Raw genomic sequence first — 17,828 nt, 5'->3', positions numbered from 1 at the left:
GCTCAAAGTACAGACGCGTGTACAGTTGCTCTTGTGATTATAGGGAAAACACCAGTTGTCATGTTTCTACCGACATCGCTCTATCCACTCTTTCCTAAATCTGGCTTTGCGAACTCGAAAGTAATGACACCTGGTGTTTGGGTTTGATGAATTTGGGCACCTAAGCCCCCTTCGAACTCCCGTTTTGAGTATTGTATGTAGCGGCAATAACGGGAAATCACTGCACTTCCATATAAATGAATGCACTGCAATCAAAATAGAATGGTGTAGGTCTCTCCAATATGACGTCACGGTTGACGAAGCAGGATGTCGATATGCACAGGAAAATTGTGGGATCAAGTCGTTGTAAGACAAGAATGAAATCACTTCTGATTTTATCAGATGTATACACGTGAACTTTGTGTGACTATCTAACTCATCTCCTTCAAACATGAAGTTTCTTGCCACGTCAGTCCTGGTACCACTGTGATATGTCGTAGACCATGAATCCAGGCTGAGTTGTCATGGACGGATTGCATACAGATGCCAGCACACACGTGTCGCCTACTCCATGCGCGAAGGCCATGCAGACTGGGTCTCCGGTGCATGCCACACTGCATCCATGCAGTGACAGACCCGTCACAGAGCTGATGACGTCACTGGCGATGGTCGATTGAATCCCAATAATCTGGAACTGATAGGTAACGCCAGCAAGACTGGGTCTGACGTTCTGAGCTGATGTGTCCAGCTGGAGTACAGCGGAAGGCATTTTCACAAGGGGACACACTTGGTGGACAATAGTCTTGGGTCCAGTTTTAGGTTTGCCGAGGCAGCGGTAGATCTTCTCTATGCGGGAGACGTCCGTTCTCAGGACGTAAGTGTCACAGTCAATCTGCTCTCCCCGCACATCATCTGAAAAGAATACTCTATTTGTAGAGAAGGTAGCATAGGTACATTTCTTCACCTTTCATAGGAGACAAGATCTTACAAGATTCACCCATGAGTTAATTGGAGATAAGACGTGTAGGTAAGAAGTGGGTCTCCATTTGGCCACCATGTGTGCGCCCTTCCTCGCTGACAGGCTTCTTTACGGGTAGGACTCGGAATTTCTGATTTGACAGATAAAACTAAAACAAAGAAATTTGGCCATGAACGTGACCTTCAGATATATCGCTCATCTGGTATTGTTAAAAAAACAGTCAAATAGTTAATTACGTTCCTCTGATTGATACACATGGCCTAGAAATAAAGTGAAACATTTTGACTCAGAGTGACTACAATTCAACACAGGTATATGACCTATAGCGGTATTTCAGCAGTTCGGCCTTTGTTATCAACATTTCACGCAGCTCAGGTATCACAGGAGCCACATGGTGAGCAGGATCCGCTCACCTTTTCGCGAAAATATTATCACCATAATCCTGTTGGTAGTGACACATATATGCATACAGTATTAACGGAAACGTTGAATGGGGACCACTTTAGATTTTTACATAATTATGTTTCTATCATGAAAACACGGCCATCATGCTGTAGGAAGCATGAACGGCATGTTGAAAAAGTCTGTATCTAAATTTAGCTGTGTCCATTGTCAATCGTGTAATGGGAATCTATCCATGTCCTCCTACAAAGCAAAGGCGGATGTGGTACAAGTTGACCTTTCGTGCTGTGTTCGTTGGCGCGAGACGAATAGCTAGGTATTATATTGGCCAGGGGGGTAAAGCGGTCATGAAAAGTGCTGCAGGCGGTGCGAGGTAGAGAGTTTAAAATCACGTCGACACTATTTCAGTTATGTCGTGACCACACAGCTATAATTATATTAATAAATATAAACAGACGATATAGATACCTGCCAATAAATGAGAGTACCATCACTAGCATATAACAGAAGTACCTATAAAACTAGCAAGTAACCACAGAACCACATTTCTTGATATAACACATAATAAAACTGGAAGCAAGCAGCTGAAGGTAGATCGCCATACTTGAGATCAAGATGACTTTGCACCATCCCTTCAGAGGTACACAGATATGTCGCAATGCATTATGCTAACATATATACTGAGTCAAAAACGAAACCTCACATTCTTTCTTCAGGGCACTATAACACAAGAGATGGTAAGATGGTTAAATTGTTAATATTTCATTGCTGAGATATGTGTAATGTACTCGATACACTAATAGTGAGTGCCACAATCAGTCCCATTACGCTACACCGCCGTTCCAAAACATGGGTGTACAGAACGTCAAGTAACAAGAATAAACATTCGAAATTTCTCAGTTCAGTATTGTGTATGGCCGCTCCTCGCATTCACCACTGCTAAACACCATCTCCTCATCGACTGCCTGATGCTTGTGAACACGTGGTTGGGGATTCTGCACCATTGCTCTTGCAAGGCAGCGCCAAGTTCCTGCAAATTCTGATGTTGTTTCCTTAGACCATGAAGCCTTCTCCCAAGTGCATCCCACGCGTGCTTATTTGGATTAAGGTCAGGGGATCCCGATGGCCAGTCCATGACGTTGATTCCAGCGTTTTGAAGCAAATTTCGTGAACATCGCGGTATGCGGACGAGCATTATCATGCTGGAACTGTAGACTTGGGCCATGAGTCGCCATGAAAGGAACGAGTTCAGGGGTGAGCACCTGGTCGCGGAAACAGCAGCTGTGAGGTTGACCAGAAGTCGGGAATGGTTGTTCCCACAGAAAGCACCCCACACCATGCAACTTCCGCCCCCGAATCGGTCAACTTCCTGCACACAACATTCGACATAGCGTTCATGACGTCGTCTCCACACTCTATTCCTACCGTCCGTGAATCTGAGGGTAAACCTGGATTCATCGCAAAGACAACTCGATTCCAGTCTCTTTGGGTCCATGGGGGTGACGTTGGGCCCACAGCAGACGTTGATGTTGATGAAACGGCGTCAATATTGACCCACGATATGGGCGTCGAGAATTGACAGCCCGCAATGGTCTGTGAGGACAGTCGACCTCAAAACATTTCAGCTCTGGTTCGTGTAGCCGGCAGAAATCTGTCAGGTGACGTAGACGATTTGACGGTCTTCTGGACAACCCGACCTTGGGCGATCCTTAGTGGTGCCAGTTTGTTGTAGACGACCTCGCAAGTCACACACAGTACGACGGCTGCATCCCATTGCTCTCGCGACGTCAATAACTGATCTTCCCGCTTGCAACATGCCAACGACACGTTCACGTTGCACATAAAGTACAGTTAGAACTGTGGTTTAAAGCTGTGTTTTTCAATTCTCGAGGTCAGTATATACACGTGCAAATGATGAAAACTTCGATACGAAGATCACTTGAACGACGGCACGTGCAAAACCGGATTTCTCACTAAAGTCATTTGCACGACCAATGGATGGGTTTGAGTGGATTTTGCTAACGTTTTTCTAGAGTCGAAAGACAGGGATCCCATTTCGGATACATAGATATACCATCAGACAAAAATTGTTTATTATTTTTACAAATTACATTTTGTGAAGTTTTTTTTTTGACTCAGTACGATACAACAAAGTCTTAGGTCTGAATATGCTTTAAATGTTTCGACACTTACGTACCATCTTAGTTGCTAATTTAACCTACCAATTATGAAAGTAAGATATATCTTATATTGACCGACCCGTGAAGGTCCCGGGGTAGAATAGGCCTTCAGCAACCCATGCTTGCCATAAAAAGGCGACTATGCTTGTCGTAAGAGGCGACTAACGGGATCGGGTGGTCAGGCTCGCTGACTTGGTTGACACATGTCATCGGTTCCCTTTTGCGGAGATAGATGCTCATGTTGTTGATCACTGGATTGTCTGGTCCAGACTGGATTATTTACAGACCTCCGCCATATAGCTGTAATATTGCTGAGTGTGGCGTAAAACTCAACTCATTCACTCACTTATATATTGACCATTTTTTTAAACGTCCCGATTTCTTTTAACAATTCAGTAATCAAAATAATATTATCCTATGCAAAATACACACAAACTAAAAAATGTACATTTTACATTCTCATATTACCCCTTGTATGTTGGAAAATCAACATGGTCCAGTAGGACATCAGCATATCTACAGTGGTCAATATGCCAACGTGTTATATTGGCCTCTTCAAATGTGGACTGACAGCCCACGTAAGTGTAACTAAAATATGGTTTTATTGCATGTAATTTACTGACATCTACTTGAGTGTTCCACTTCTTCTGTATTATATCACAGATGTTGCATCTAATAACAAAAGGCTCCCTGTTCTCTATGAGTTTCAATGCAAATGACATGGGACATTATTTCTGAAATACAAGTTTGAGATCGATTTGTCTTGAATCATTTATGTTCACCTCGAACACTTCTCGCCTGGATGTTGATAATTCCTTCACTGTACATACGTCTGCAACAATCCCATGGCCCACTGTGCTGGCTGCAATGTTGTAGCTCTGATTTTGAAATTATTGCGTTTAAATTATTCAATTTCATACGACGGCAATGAGACGCCTAATTGTTCTACGTAAAGAGCCGCTTGGTGGTTATAGTGTTTATGATACCATTCTGCCTTTACAAGGTGGATAATTGAAGGCTGAACGGTGAAATGATCAGCCAGGGATCTATCTCTATGATCAGGTAATGTTCATTTTAAAGGAAAAGTCACTGGTGTGTTGGTAAACGGTATGTATTGATGGACAGTAACCCGTATGTTTAGATAGGCAGTAAACGGTATGTATTGATGGACAGTAACCCGTATGTTTAGATAGGCAGTAAATGGTATGTATTGATGGACAGTAACCCGTATGTTTAGATAGGCAGTAAACGGTATGTATTGATGGACAGTAACCCGTATGTTTAGATAGGCAGTAAACGGTATGTATTGATGGACAGTAACCCGTATGTTTAGATAGGCAGTAAATGGTATGTATTGATGGACAGTAACCCGTATGTTTAGATAGGCAGTAAACGGTATGTATTGATGGACAGTAACCCGTATGTTTAGATAGGCAGTAAACGGTATGTATTGATGGACAGTAACCCGTATGTTTAGATAGGCAGTAAATGGTATGTATTGATGGACAGTAACCCGTATGTTTAGATAGGCAGTAAACGGTATGTATTGATGGACAGTAACCCGTATGTTTAGATAGGCAGTAAATGGTATGTAAAGATGGACAGTAACCCGTATGTTTAGATAGGCAGTAAATGGTATGTATAGATGGACAGTAACTCGTATGTTTAGATAGGCAGTAAATGGTATGTATTGATGGACAGTAACCCGTATGTTTAGATAGGCAGTAAATGGTATGTATTGATGGACAGTAACTCGTATGTTTAGATAGGCAGTAAATGGTATGTAAAGATGGACAGTAACTCGTATGTTTAGATAGGCAGTAAACGGTATGTATTGATGGACAGTAACCCGTATGTTTAGATAGGCAGTAAATGGTATGTATTGATGGACAGTAACCCGTATGTTTAGATAGGCAGTAAACGGTATGTATTGATGGACAGTAACCCGTATGTTTAGATAGGCAGTAAACGGTATGTATTGATGGACAGTAACCCGTATGTTTAGATAGGCAGTAAATGGTATGTATTGATGGACAGTAACCCGTATGTTTAGATAGGCAGTAAACGGTATGTATTGATGGACAGTAACCCGTATGTTTAGATAGGCAGTAAACGGTATGTATTGATGGACAGTAACCCGTATGTTTAGATAGGCAGTAAATGGTATGTATTGATGGACAGTAACCCGTATGTTTAGATAGGCAGTAAACGGTATGTATTGATGGACAGTAACCCGTATGTTTAGATAGGCAGTAAATGGTATGTAAAGATGGACAGTAACCCGTATGTTTAGATAGGCAGTAAATGGTATGTATAGATGGACAGTAACTCGTATGTTTAGATAGGCAGTAAATGGTATGTATTGATGGACAGTAACCCGTATGTTTAGATAGGCAGTAAATGGTATGTATTGATGGACAGTAACTCGTATGTTTAGATAGGCAGTAAATGGTATGTAAAGATGGACAGTAACTCGTATGTTTAGATAGGCAGTAAACGGTATGTATAGATGGACAGTAACTCGTACGTTTAGATAGGCAGTAAATGGTATGTATTGATGGACAGTAACCCGTATGTTTAGATAGGCAGTAAATGGTATGTATAGATGGACAGTAACCCGTATGTTTAGATAGGCAGTAAATGGTATGTATTGATGGACAGTAACCCGTATGTTTAGATAGGCAGTAAATGGTATGTATAGATGGACAGTAACTCGTACGTTTAGATAGGCAGTAAATGGTATGTATAGATGGACAGTAACTCGTACGTTTAGATAGGCAGTAAATGGTATGTATAGATGGACAGTAACCCGTATGTTTAGATAGGCAGTAAATGGCATGTATAGATGGACAGTAACCCGTATGTTTAGATAGGCAGTAAATGGTATGTATTGATGGACAGTAACCCGTATGTTTAGATAGGCAGTAAATGGTATGTATAGATGGACAGTAACTCGTACGTTTAGATAGGCAGTAAATGGTATGTATAGATGGACAGTAACTCGTATGTTTAGATAGGCAGTAAATGGTATGTATTGATGGACAGTAACCCGTATGTTTAGATAGGCAGTAAACGGTATGTATAGATGGACAGTAACTCGTACGTTTAGATAGGCAGTAAACGGTATGTATTGATGGACAGTAACCCGTATGTTTAGATAGGCAGTAAACGGTATGTATTGATGGACAGTAACTCGTATGTTTAGATAGGCAGTAAATGGTATGTATTGATGGACAGTAACCCGTATGTTTAGATAGGCAGTAAACGGTATGTATTGATGGACAGTAACTCGTATGTTTAGATAGGCAGTAAATGGTATGTATAGATGGACAGTAACCCGTATGTTTAGATAGGCAGTAAATGGTATGTATTGATGGACAGTAACTCGTATGTTTAGATAGGCAGTAAATGGTATGTATTGATGGACAGTAACCCGTATGTTTAGATAGGCAGTAAATGGTATGTATAGATGGACAGTAACTCGTACGTTTAGATAGGCAGTAAATGGTATGTATAGATGGACAGTAACTCGTACGTTTAGATAGGCAGTAAATGGTATGTATTGATGGACAGTAACCCGTATGTTTAGATAGGCAGTAAATGGTATGTATAGATGGACAGTAACTCGTACGTTTAGATAGGCAGTAAATGGTATGTATAGATGGACAGTAACCCGTATGTTTAGATAGGCAGTAAATGGTATGTATTGATGGACAGTAACTCGTATGTTTAGATAGGCAGTAAATGGTATGTATAGATGGACAGTAACCCGTATGTTTAGATAGGCAGTAAACGGTATGTATTGATGGACAGTAACTCGTATGTTTAGATAGGCAGTAAATGGTATGTATAGATGGACAGTAACCCGTATGTTTAGATAGGCAGTAAATGGTATGTAAAGATGGACAGTAACTCGTATGTTTAGATAGGCAGTAAACGGTATGTATAGATGGACAGTAACTCGTACGTTTAGATAGGCAGTAAATGGTATGTATTGATGGACAGTAACCCGTATGTTTAGATAGGCAGTAAATGGTATGTATAGATGGACAGTAACCCGTATGTTTAGATAGGCAGTAAATGGTATGTATTGATGGACAGTAACCCGTATGTTTAGATAGGCAGTAAATGGTATGTATAGATGGACAGTAACTCGTACGTTTAGATAGGCAGTAAATGGTATGTATAGATGGACAGTAACTCGTACGTTTAGATAGGCAGTAAATGGTATGTATAGATGGACAGTAACCCGTATGTTTAGATAGGCAGTAAATGGCATGTATAGATGGACAGTAACCCGTATGTTTAGATAGGCAGTAAATGGTATGTATTGATGGACAGTAACCCGTATGTTTAGATAGGCAGTAAATGGTATGTATAGATGGACAGTAACTCGTACGTTTAGATAGGCAGTAAATGGTATGTATAGATGGACAGTAACTCGTATGTTTAGATAGGCAGTAAATGGTATGTATTGATGGACAGTAACCCGTATGTTTAGATAGGCAGTAAACGGTATGTATAGATGGACAGTAACTCGTACGTTTAGATAGGCAGTAAACGGTATGTATTGATGGACAGTAACCCGTATGTTTAGATAGGCAGTAAACGGTATGTATTGATGGACAGTAACTCGTATGTTTAGATAGGCAGTAAATGGTATGTATTGATGGACAGTAACCCGTATGTTTAGATAGGCAGTAAACGGTATGTATTGATGGACAGTAACTCGTATGTTTAGATAGGCAGTAAATGGTATGTATAGATGGACAGTAACCCGTATGTTTAGATAGGCAGTAAATGGTATGTATTGATGGACAGTAACTCGTATGTTTAGATAGGCAGTAAATGGTATGTATTGATGGACAGTAACCCGTATGTTTAGATAGGCAGTAAATGGTATGTATAGATGGACAGTAACTCGTACGTTTAGATAGGCAGTAAATGGTATGTATAGATGGACAGTAACTCGTACGTTTAGATAGGCAGTAAATGGTATGTATTGATGGACAGTAACCCGTATGTTTAGATAGGCAGTAAATGGTATGTATAGATGGACAGTAACTCGTACGTTTAGATAGGCAGTAAATGGTATGTATAGATGGACAGTAACCCGTATGTTTAGATAGGCAGTAAATGGTATGTATTGATGGACAGTAACTCGTATGTTTAGATAGGCAGTAAACGGTATGTGTAGATGGACAGTAACTCGTATGTTTAGATAGGCAGTAAATGGTATGTATTGATGGACAGTAACCCGTATGTTTAGATAGGCAGTAAATGGTATGTATTGATGGACAGTAACCCGTATGTTTAGATAGGCAGTAAATGGTATGTATTGATGGACAGTAACTCGTACGTTTAGGTAGGCAGTAAATGGTATGTATTGATGGACAGTAACCCGTATGTTTAGATAGGCAGTAAATGGTATGTATTGATGGACAGTAACCCGTATGTTTAGATAGGCAGTAAATGGTATGTATTGATGGACAGTAACCCGTATGTTTAGATAGGCAGTAAATGGTATGTATTGATGGACAGTAACTCGTATGTTTAGATAGGCAGTAAATGGTATGTATAGATGGACAGTAACTCGTACGTTTAGATAGGCAGTAAATGGTATGTATTGATGGACAGTAACCCGTATGTTTAGATAGGCAGTAAATGGTGTGTATTGATGGACAGTAACTCGTATGTTTAGATAGGCAGTAAATGGTATGTATTGATGGACAGTAACTCGTATGTTTAGATAGGCAGTAGATGGTATGTATAGATGGACAGTAACTCGTATGTTTAGATAGGCAGTAAATGGTATGTATTGATGGACAGTAACCCGTATGTTTAGATAGGCAGTAAATGGTATGTATTGATGGACAGTAACTCGTATGTTTAGATAGGCAGTAAATGGTATGTATTGATGGACAGTAACTCGTATGTTTAGATAGGCAGTAAATGGTATGTATTGATGGACAGTAACTCGTATGTTTAGATAGGCAGTAAATGGTATGTATTGATGGACAGTAACTCGTATGTTTAGATAGGCAGTAAATGGTATGTATTGATGGACAGTAACTCGTATGTTTAGATAGGCAGTAAATGGTATGTATTGATGGACAGTAACTCGTATGTTTAGATAGGCAGTAAATGGTATGTATTGATGGACAGTAACCCGTATGTTTAGATAGGCAGTAAATGGTATGTATTGATGGACAGTAACTCGTATGTTTAGATAGGCAGTAAATGGTATGTATTGATGGACAGTAACTCGTATGTTTAGATAGGCAGTAAATGGTATGTATTGATGGACAGTAACTCGTATGTTTAGATAGGCAGTAAATGGTATGTATTGATGGACAGTAACTCGTATGTTTAGATAGGCAGTAAATGGTATGTATTGATGGACAGTAACTCGTATGTTTAGATAGGCAGTAAATGGTATGTATTGATGGACAGTAACTCGTATGTTTAGATAGGCAGTAAATGGTATGTATTGATGGACAGTAACTCGTATGTTTAGATAGGCAGTAAATGGTATGTATAGATGGACAGTAACTCGTACGTTTAGATAGGCAGTAAATGGTATGTATAGATGGACAGTAACCCGTATGTTTAGATAGGCAGTAAATGGTATGTATAGATGGACAGTAACTCGTATGTTTAGATAGGCAGTAAATGGTATGTATTGATGGACAGTAACTCGTATGTTTAGATAGGCAGTAAATGGTATGTATAGATGGACAGTAACCCGTATGTTTAGATAGGCAGTAAATGGTATGTATTGATGGACAGTAACTCGTATGTTTAGATAGGCAGTAAATGGTATGTATAGATGGACAGTAACTCGTACGTTTAGATAGGCAGTAAATGGTATGTATAGATGGACAGTAACACGTATGTTTAGATAGGCAGTAAACGGTATGTATAGATGGACAGTAACTCGTACGTTTAGATAGGCAGTAAATGGTATGTATAGATGGACAGTAACTCGTATGTTTAGATAGGCAGTAAATGGTATGTATTGATGGACAGTAACCCGTATGTTTTGATAGGCAGTAAATGGTATGTATAGATGGACAGTAACTCGTATGTTTAGATAGGCAGTAAACGGTATGTATTGATGGACAGTAACCCGTATGTTTAGATAGGTAGTAAATGGTATGTATTGATGGACAGTAACTCGTATGTTTAGATAGGCAGTAAATGGTATGTATAGATGGACAGTAACTCGTATGTTTAGATAGGCAGTAAATGGTATGTATAGATGGACAGTAACTCGTATGTTTAGATAGGCAGTAAATGGTATGTATAGATGGACAGTAACTCGTATGTTTAGATAGGCAGTAAATGGTATGTATAGATGGACAGTAACTCGTATGTTTAGATAGGCAGTAAATGGTATGTATTGATGGACAGTAACTCGTATGTTTAGATAGGCAGTAAATGGTATGTATAGATGGACAGTAACTCGTATGTTTAGATAGGCAGTAAATGGTATGTATTGATGGACAGTAACTCGTATGTTTAGATAGGCAGTAAATGGTATGTATAGATGGACAGTAACTCGTACGTTTAGATAGGCAGTAAATGGTATGTATTGATGGACAGTAACCCGTATGTTTAGATAGGCAGTAAATGGTATGTATAGATGGACAGTAACTCGTATGTTTAGATAGGCAGTAAATGGTATGTATTGATGGACAGTAACCCGTATGTTTAGATAGGCAGTAAATGGTATGTATTGATGGACAGTAACTCGTATGTTTAGATAGGCAGTAAATGGTATGTATTGATGGACAGTAACCCGTATGTTTAGATAGGCAGTAAATGGTATGTATAGATGGACAGTAACTCGTATGTTTAGATAGGCAGTAAACGGTATGTATTGATGGACAGTAACCCGTATGTTTAGATAGGCAGTAAACGGTATGTATTGATGGACAGTAACTCGTATGTTTAGATAGGCAGTAAATGGTATGTATAGATGGACAGTACACGGTCTTTTTTCATTAAATTCAATTATATGTCTAGATAGACTGTAAATTATATTTTAAGATGAATAGTAAATATTACGTTTAGGTGGACAGTACATGGTATGCATAGGTTGACAGTAAATGGCCTGTTTAGATGGACAGTAAATAATACGCCCAGATGGCCAATAAATGGTCTGTTTAGATTTACATGAAATGGACGTTAAGATGGACAGGAAATGGTCAGTTTAGATGGACAGTAAATGGGGTGTTTAGATGTAGACGAAATGACATGATTAGATGGACAGTAAATGACACGTTCACATGGACAGTAAATGGTCTTTTCGGATTTACAGTAAATGACCTGTTTTGTTAGTAACCGGTCTGTTTAGATGGACACTAAATGGGATATTTACATGGTCAGCAAATGGTCATCCTGCGCGTGCGTAGGATGCCATTTCTGGCTTTGACACTTTAAAAGAAGGTCGCTTAATCTCAAGAACAGTAGTTAGACAGAAAACTGTATTTTCAGTTAGACAGTAAATGGCATGTTTAGATGCACAGTAGATGGCATGTTTAAATGGACAGTAGATGGCATGTTTAGATGAACAGTAGATGGCACGTTTTGATGGACAGTAGATGGCATGTTTAGATGAACAGTAGATGGCACGTTTTGATGGACAGTAGATGGCATGTTTAGATAAACAGTAGATGGCATGTTAAATGGACAGTAGATGGCATGTTAAATGGTCAGTAGATGGCTGGTTAGACGGACAGTAGATGGCATGTTTAGATGAACAGTAAATGGCATGGTTAGATGGACACTAAAGGGGATGGTTAGATGGACAGTAGATGGCATGTTCAGATAGACAGTAGATGGCATGTTGAAATGAATAGTAGATAACATGTTTAGATGGACCCTAAAGGGAATGGTTAGATGGACAGTAGTTGGCATATTTAGATGGACACTAAAGGGTATGGTTAGATGGACAGTAGATGGCATGTTTAGATGGATAGTAGATGGCATGTTTAGATGGACAGTAGATGTCATGTTTAGATGGACAGTAGTTGGCATATTTAGATGGACACAAAAGGGTATGGTTAGATGGACAGTAGATGGCATGTTTAGATGAACAGTAGATGGTATGTTTAGATGGACAGTAGATGTCATGTTTAGATGAACAGTAGATGGCATGTTAAATGGACAGTAGATGGCATGTTAAATGGACAGTAGATGGCATGGTTAGATGGACCCTAAAGGGAATGGTTAGATGAACACTAGATGGCGTGGTTAGGAGGACACTAAAGGGGATGTTTAGATGGACAGTAGGTGACATACTCAAATGGTGAGGAGATGGCATGTTTAGATGGACAGTAGATGACATGTTTAGATGAACAGTAGATGGCATGTTAAATGGACAGTAGATGGCATGTTTAGATGAACAGTAGATGGCATGTTTAGATATATAGTAAATGGCATGCTTAGATAAACAGTAGATGGCATGGTTAGATGGACACTAAAAGGAATGGTTAGATAGACAGTAGATGGCATGTTTAGATGAACAGTGGATGGCATGTTTAGATGGACACTAAAGGGCATGTTTAGATGGACAGTAGATGTCATGTTTAGATGGACAGTAGTTGGCATATTTAGATGGACACAAAAGGGTATGGTTAGATGGACAGTAGATGGCATGTTTAGATGAACAGTAGATGGTATGTTTAGATGGACAGTAGATGTCATGTTTAGATGAACAGTAGATGGCATGTTAAATGGACAGTAGATGGCATGTTAAATGGACAGTAGATGGCATGGTTAGATGGACCCTAAAGGGAATGGTTAGATGAACACTAGATGGCGTGGTTAGGAGGACACTAAAGGGGATGTTTAGATGGACAGTAGGTGACATACTCAAATGGTGAGGAGATGGCATGTTTAGATGGACAGTAGATGACATGTTTAGATGAACAGTAGATGGCATGTTAAATGGACAGTAGATGGCATGTTTAGATGGCACTAAAGGGGATGGTTAGATGGACAGTAGATGGCATGTTTAGATGAACAGTAGATGGCATGTTTAGATATATAGTAAATGGCATGCTTAGATAAACAGTAGATGGCATGGTTAGATGGACACTAAAAGGAATGGTTAGATAGACAGTAGATGGCATGTTTAGATGAACAGTAGATGGCATGTTTAGATAGACAGTAAATGGCATGATCACTATGATACCGGGTGGCGGGGTAACCGAGCGGTTCAAGCGTTTGCTCGTCACGCCGAAGACCCGGCTTCGACTCCCCACAAGGGTACAATGTGTGAAGCCCATTTCTGGCCATCAGTTTTCGTTGCGTCGTGAGGCACAAGAGATATGCCACAGGCATCAATAAACCGTGTTTCAGCTGTTGGGGTTCTGTGGGATGAGCTACACTGACGTCTCAGCCATACCTAAGGAATCTGGGAGAATTACGTCCAGGTATTCAGAAATACTGGGCAGCCATTCCGTGAGGTGTGAGGTTTCCAACAGTGAGAACGAACATACGGTAAATTATACTTTAAGTACGATAAATATACACACGTCTCCCTTAACCCTGGTTCACACTTTGAGGAAGAAAAAGAATATTTTCGTTTTTTTGTAAATAAAACATACAGTTTTTTTTATTCTTAATATATTTTTATATAAAATTCCCAAGCAGTGCATTTATGTTTCTTCTAACGAAATTGAAATAGGTGCATGAGCAAATAACGCATTTACCTGAAATTGTAAATCCACCAAGAATTAGAGCGTAAATGTATATCTCCGAACGCATGTTGGAGGTTTAATGCCCAGCAGGTTTTCCCTCTTAATGCATGAGGACTTGCCGTATCAACGTACCAGTCCGACTGAGGCGTTCTGATTGAGGGATGGATAAATCGATGGAAGTATACATTTGCCGATCACGTACGCTGCGGGTGCTACTGATCCACAGGTACTCAGGTCCTAGTATGGTGACATTATGAATGTTCACAGTCAGCCCAAAACTGACGCATCTTGCCCGTCAGTTGACGGCACAGTGTTACTATCGTCGGGTACAGCATGTGCTTGAGACAAAGAGGCTAAATGTCTCTGCAAAGAGATATCTCCCAAGACGTTAATTTTCCATGAAACAAATCTATCTTTCAGGACAAATGATAACGAACTTTTCTGAAACTCAGCCGTCTATCTGAGAGTCTTGAGAGAGATTGAGAGCCTCGTCATTACTTGATATTATCATTTACACAAACCTAAATTTATTACAAGAAAAATTCAGTTTGCTTGACATTGTGTGGACGTTGCTTTATTTGGTCGCTTGCACGCTGTATGCGCTTGTGTAAACGCTCCTGTTCAACAGTTCCTGAATAAGAATTTTGAGCAAACCTTTGAGAAGTTAATGGTGCTGCAACATCCTGAATAAAATCATGAAGTGATTGGAAGCTGAAGTCAGGCACGATGTGTAACAGCATGGCAAGCTCGTTCAAAACTTTCTGGAATGTCTTGAGCGTTGTCACCTGTTTTATGCGGGAAATCTTCTCTTGTTTGTAGTAAACCACAACTGACTGTTTAGCTAACATGATTAATCCAGTCATGTCGGATGTCGCCTGAAGAACCATCATGGGGAACAGCAATGTTGCCAAGAGGGGCGACTCAGCCTTAAGTTGGCGGAGAACCTGGTGCTAGCCGCAGTGCCACCAACAGTACATTTCCAAACGTTTGCTGACAGAGCGAGACGTCACGGTGAGGTCTTGAATTGCCAACAACGCCGGGGATTGACCTTTACATTCATGGCCTCAGACACAATCACAGAAATGCTCCATAGTTGATGGCTGAACCCCTTAGTACACGCGGTGTTAACAGATCACCACAGACAATCCGAAGACGACTGCATTGAATGGTTTACGAGCGAGACGACCCCGTGTTCGAATCCCTTTCACCCCTGCACATCCTGGTGCAAGTTGACAGTGACTGCTGACCACGTGCACGTGAACTGGACTGCACCAGACTGTCTTGTGCAAAATGCAGACAGATGACTATCCGGATTAGAATTGATCTACAGTAACCCAATTTTCTCGTAAGAGGCGACTGACGTTATCCAGGCTTGCTGACTTGGTTGACACATGTCATCGCATCACAGTTGCGCAAATCGATGATCATGCTGTTGATTACTGAACTGTCCGATCCAGACTAGATTTTTTACAGACCGCAGGTACATAGATGGAATATTGGTGAGCGCAACGAGCCTGACCACCAAACCCCTTATTCTCCAAACGTTTGTAGCCCTACGAATTAGTAACTTTGATCGTAGCCAATGTCTTAAAAATGGACTTACGAAGTTCGTAAGGTTACGAACGTTTTAAGAATAGCCTGGCATGTCCCGTTAGTCGTGTCTTACGACAAGCATGGGCTACTGAAGGTCAGTTCCAACCTGGATCTACAAGTTGTGACTGTGTCTCCTGCTGTGTCGCTGTCTGTTCGTTCAGGTTAGGCTATGAACCGCCATCACATGTGTTACATAAAGACACTTTCACACAAATGGTCGAATCCTCTGTCAGGAGATGAAATGCCTTTCTAACTGATCTTTGTGATACTTGTAACACGTAATGTTACTTCATATAATATAGTTCCTAGCAAATGTCGAATAGTATATATAGTAGGACTAGTTTGAATTACAATAACAAAAAATACGGTAAATTATTTATTGAGGCTTCTATCACAAGTGGCAGATTGTATGCCATGTAAATGTCTCTGATTTACGGAATCAGATTTATGATGATAAATGTTTGCCGCCATTTTTGTTTCTATTCTAAACAATAACAGTTTGAAACATTTTCATATTAAGAAACAGTCGTTCAGTAACAGTTCCAAACTGCATGTATATAGGTATGTATTTGACACAATTTACCTGTTTCAGACAAAACTAACAGGCTTTCGTTTACATAGTGGCCACTCTGGAGCTGATTGTACAGTATTCGAGCGCACTAGCTCAAAGGAACTGAAGAGTCAAATCTAACAAAAGAGCCTTAATATCGTGTGTGGTCACCTCGAGCGTCGATGCCCAAACACGCTGTACACAGTCCTTCTGACAATGTGAGATGTTGCCAATGTATGCTTGGCCACCGTAAGTTGTAGACGGATCCGACGTCCCAGAGGTGGTGTATCGCCGAGATTTTGTTGTCAGGAGATGTTGTTGGCCACGACAGAGCGTTCACATTGTTGGCGAATATAATGTCCCTGGTAACATAAGTTGAACATGGGGTCGCAGTGCTCTGATGAAACAATGCACGTGGGATCCGACGAAGGAATGGCAGTACTACAGGTCGTACAAAGTCATCAGTATCATCGTCTACGTTGATAGGCAACAAAAGGATTTTTCTGTTGGGACTTGGACCTCTTGCTTCGGCCATCTCCTGTCTCACCGCAGTTTCCTATACCATCTGAAGCTTAAGAGAATTCGTCCGCCCACCTTGACGGTTGGGTAGCCCTGTGGTTAAAGCGTTCGCTCGTCACGCCAAAGACCCGGTTTGGATTCCCTACATGGGTACCCATTGTGAAACCCGTTGTGATGTTGCTGGAATACTGCTAAAAGCGACGTAAAACCGTACTCACTCACTCCGCCCGCCCATCTGCAGCCTCTAAATCTGAATAATTCTATACATGCCTTCTTCGATACATGTCTGAACTATTGTCGACGCAACTGCACATAATTAACTCATATAAAAAACTAACGTTTTATGACGAACTAAAGACCATTTATTTTAATTCGACTGAAGTGCAGGTGACACCCAAAACTTAAATCGGTAAGTTAGTCATAAAGTATTTACACTAAATTGTCGACCATTCAAAGGAATACATTCAGTTCAAAATTGGACATTTTACATTTAATCCAAACAATTACAAATGTTACAACCTTCAGTATGTCGTCAGAACGGACAGATGCACCACATAACTGTTTTATAAATTCCTGTGTTTCCATCGATTATACACTATCCCGGGGTGCTCGCTCCAGACTGACGGAAACACTTGTCGCTTTGTTGTTTCATCGATTATCCTATAAATGTCATTACGGAGACCATTATTCGCAGATTTTTCCGTGTTGTCCACAATGAGTTCCGGAACGGTCCCTGTTCCATCGATATTTACCCATTCCAACTTGCCTTTTATATGCCGAGGTAGACTTTATATCTCGATGGATACTTCACAAGAGAATACAAAACACTTCATGAACCATTGTATATAAGCCTTTTGATGCATCAATGATAAACAAACTTCCTTAAGGGTAGCCTACAAGCTCCTTGTATAATATGA

The 17,828-nt window shown here is 40.3% G+C and overlaps 1 protein-coding gene across 1 annotated transcript; it reads right to left on the bottom strand.

The window, feature by feature from the left end:
* Positions 1–14,389, bottom strand: LOC137258644 (uncharacterized). Its single transcript, XM_067796342.1, has 2 exons — positions 14,262–14,389; positions 1–891 (listed from the first exon to the last, which is right to left on the bottom strand). Exons 1-2 carry the CDS (start codon positions 14,314–14,316, stop codon positions 449–451), a joined length of 498 nt encoding a protein of 165 aa, XP_067652443.1. The 5' UTR covers positions 14,317–14,389; the 3' UTR covers positions 1–448.
* Positions 14,390–17,828: the final 3,439 nt, after the last annotated feature.

The sequence above is a fragment of the Haliotis asinina genome, chromosome 12, assembly GCF_037392515.1.
Source record: "Haliotis asinina isolate JCU_RB_2024 chromosome 12, JCU_Hal_asi_v2, whole genome shotgun sequence".
NCBI lineage: Eukaryota > Metazoa > Mollusca > Gastropoda > Lepetellida > Haliotidae > Haliotis > Haliotis asinina.
This window is presented reverse-complemented; position numbering and strand designations above follow the sequence as displayed.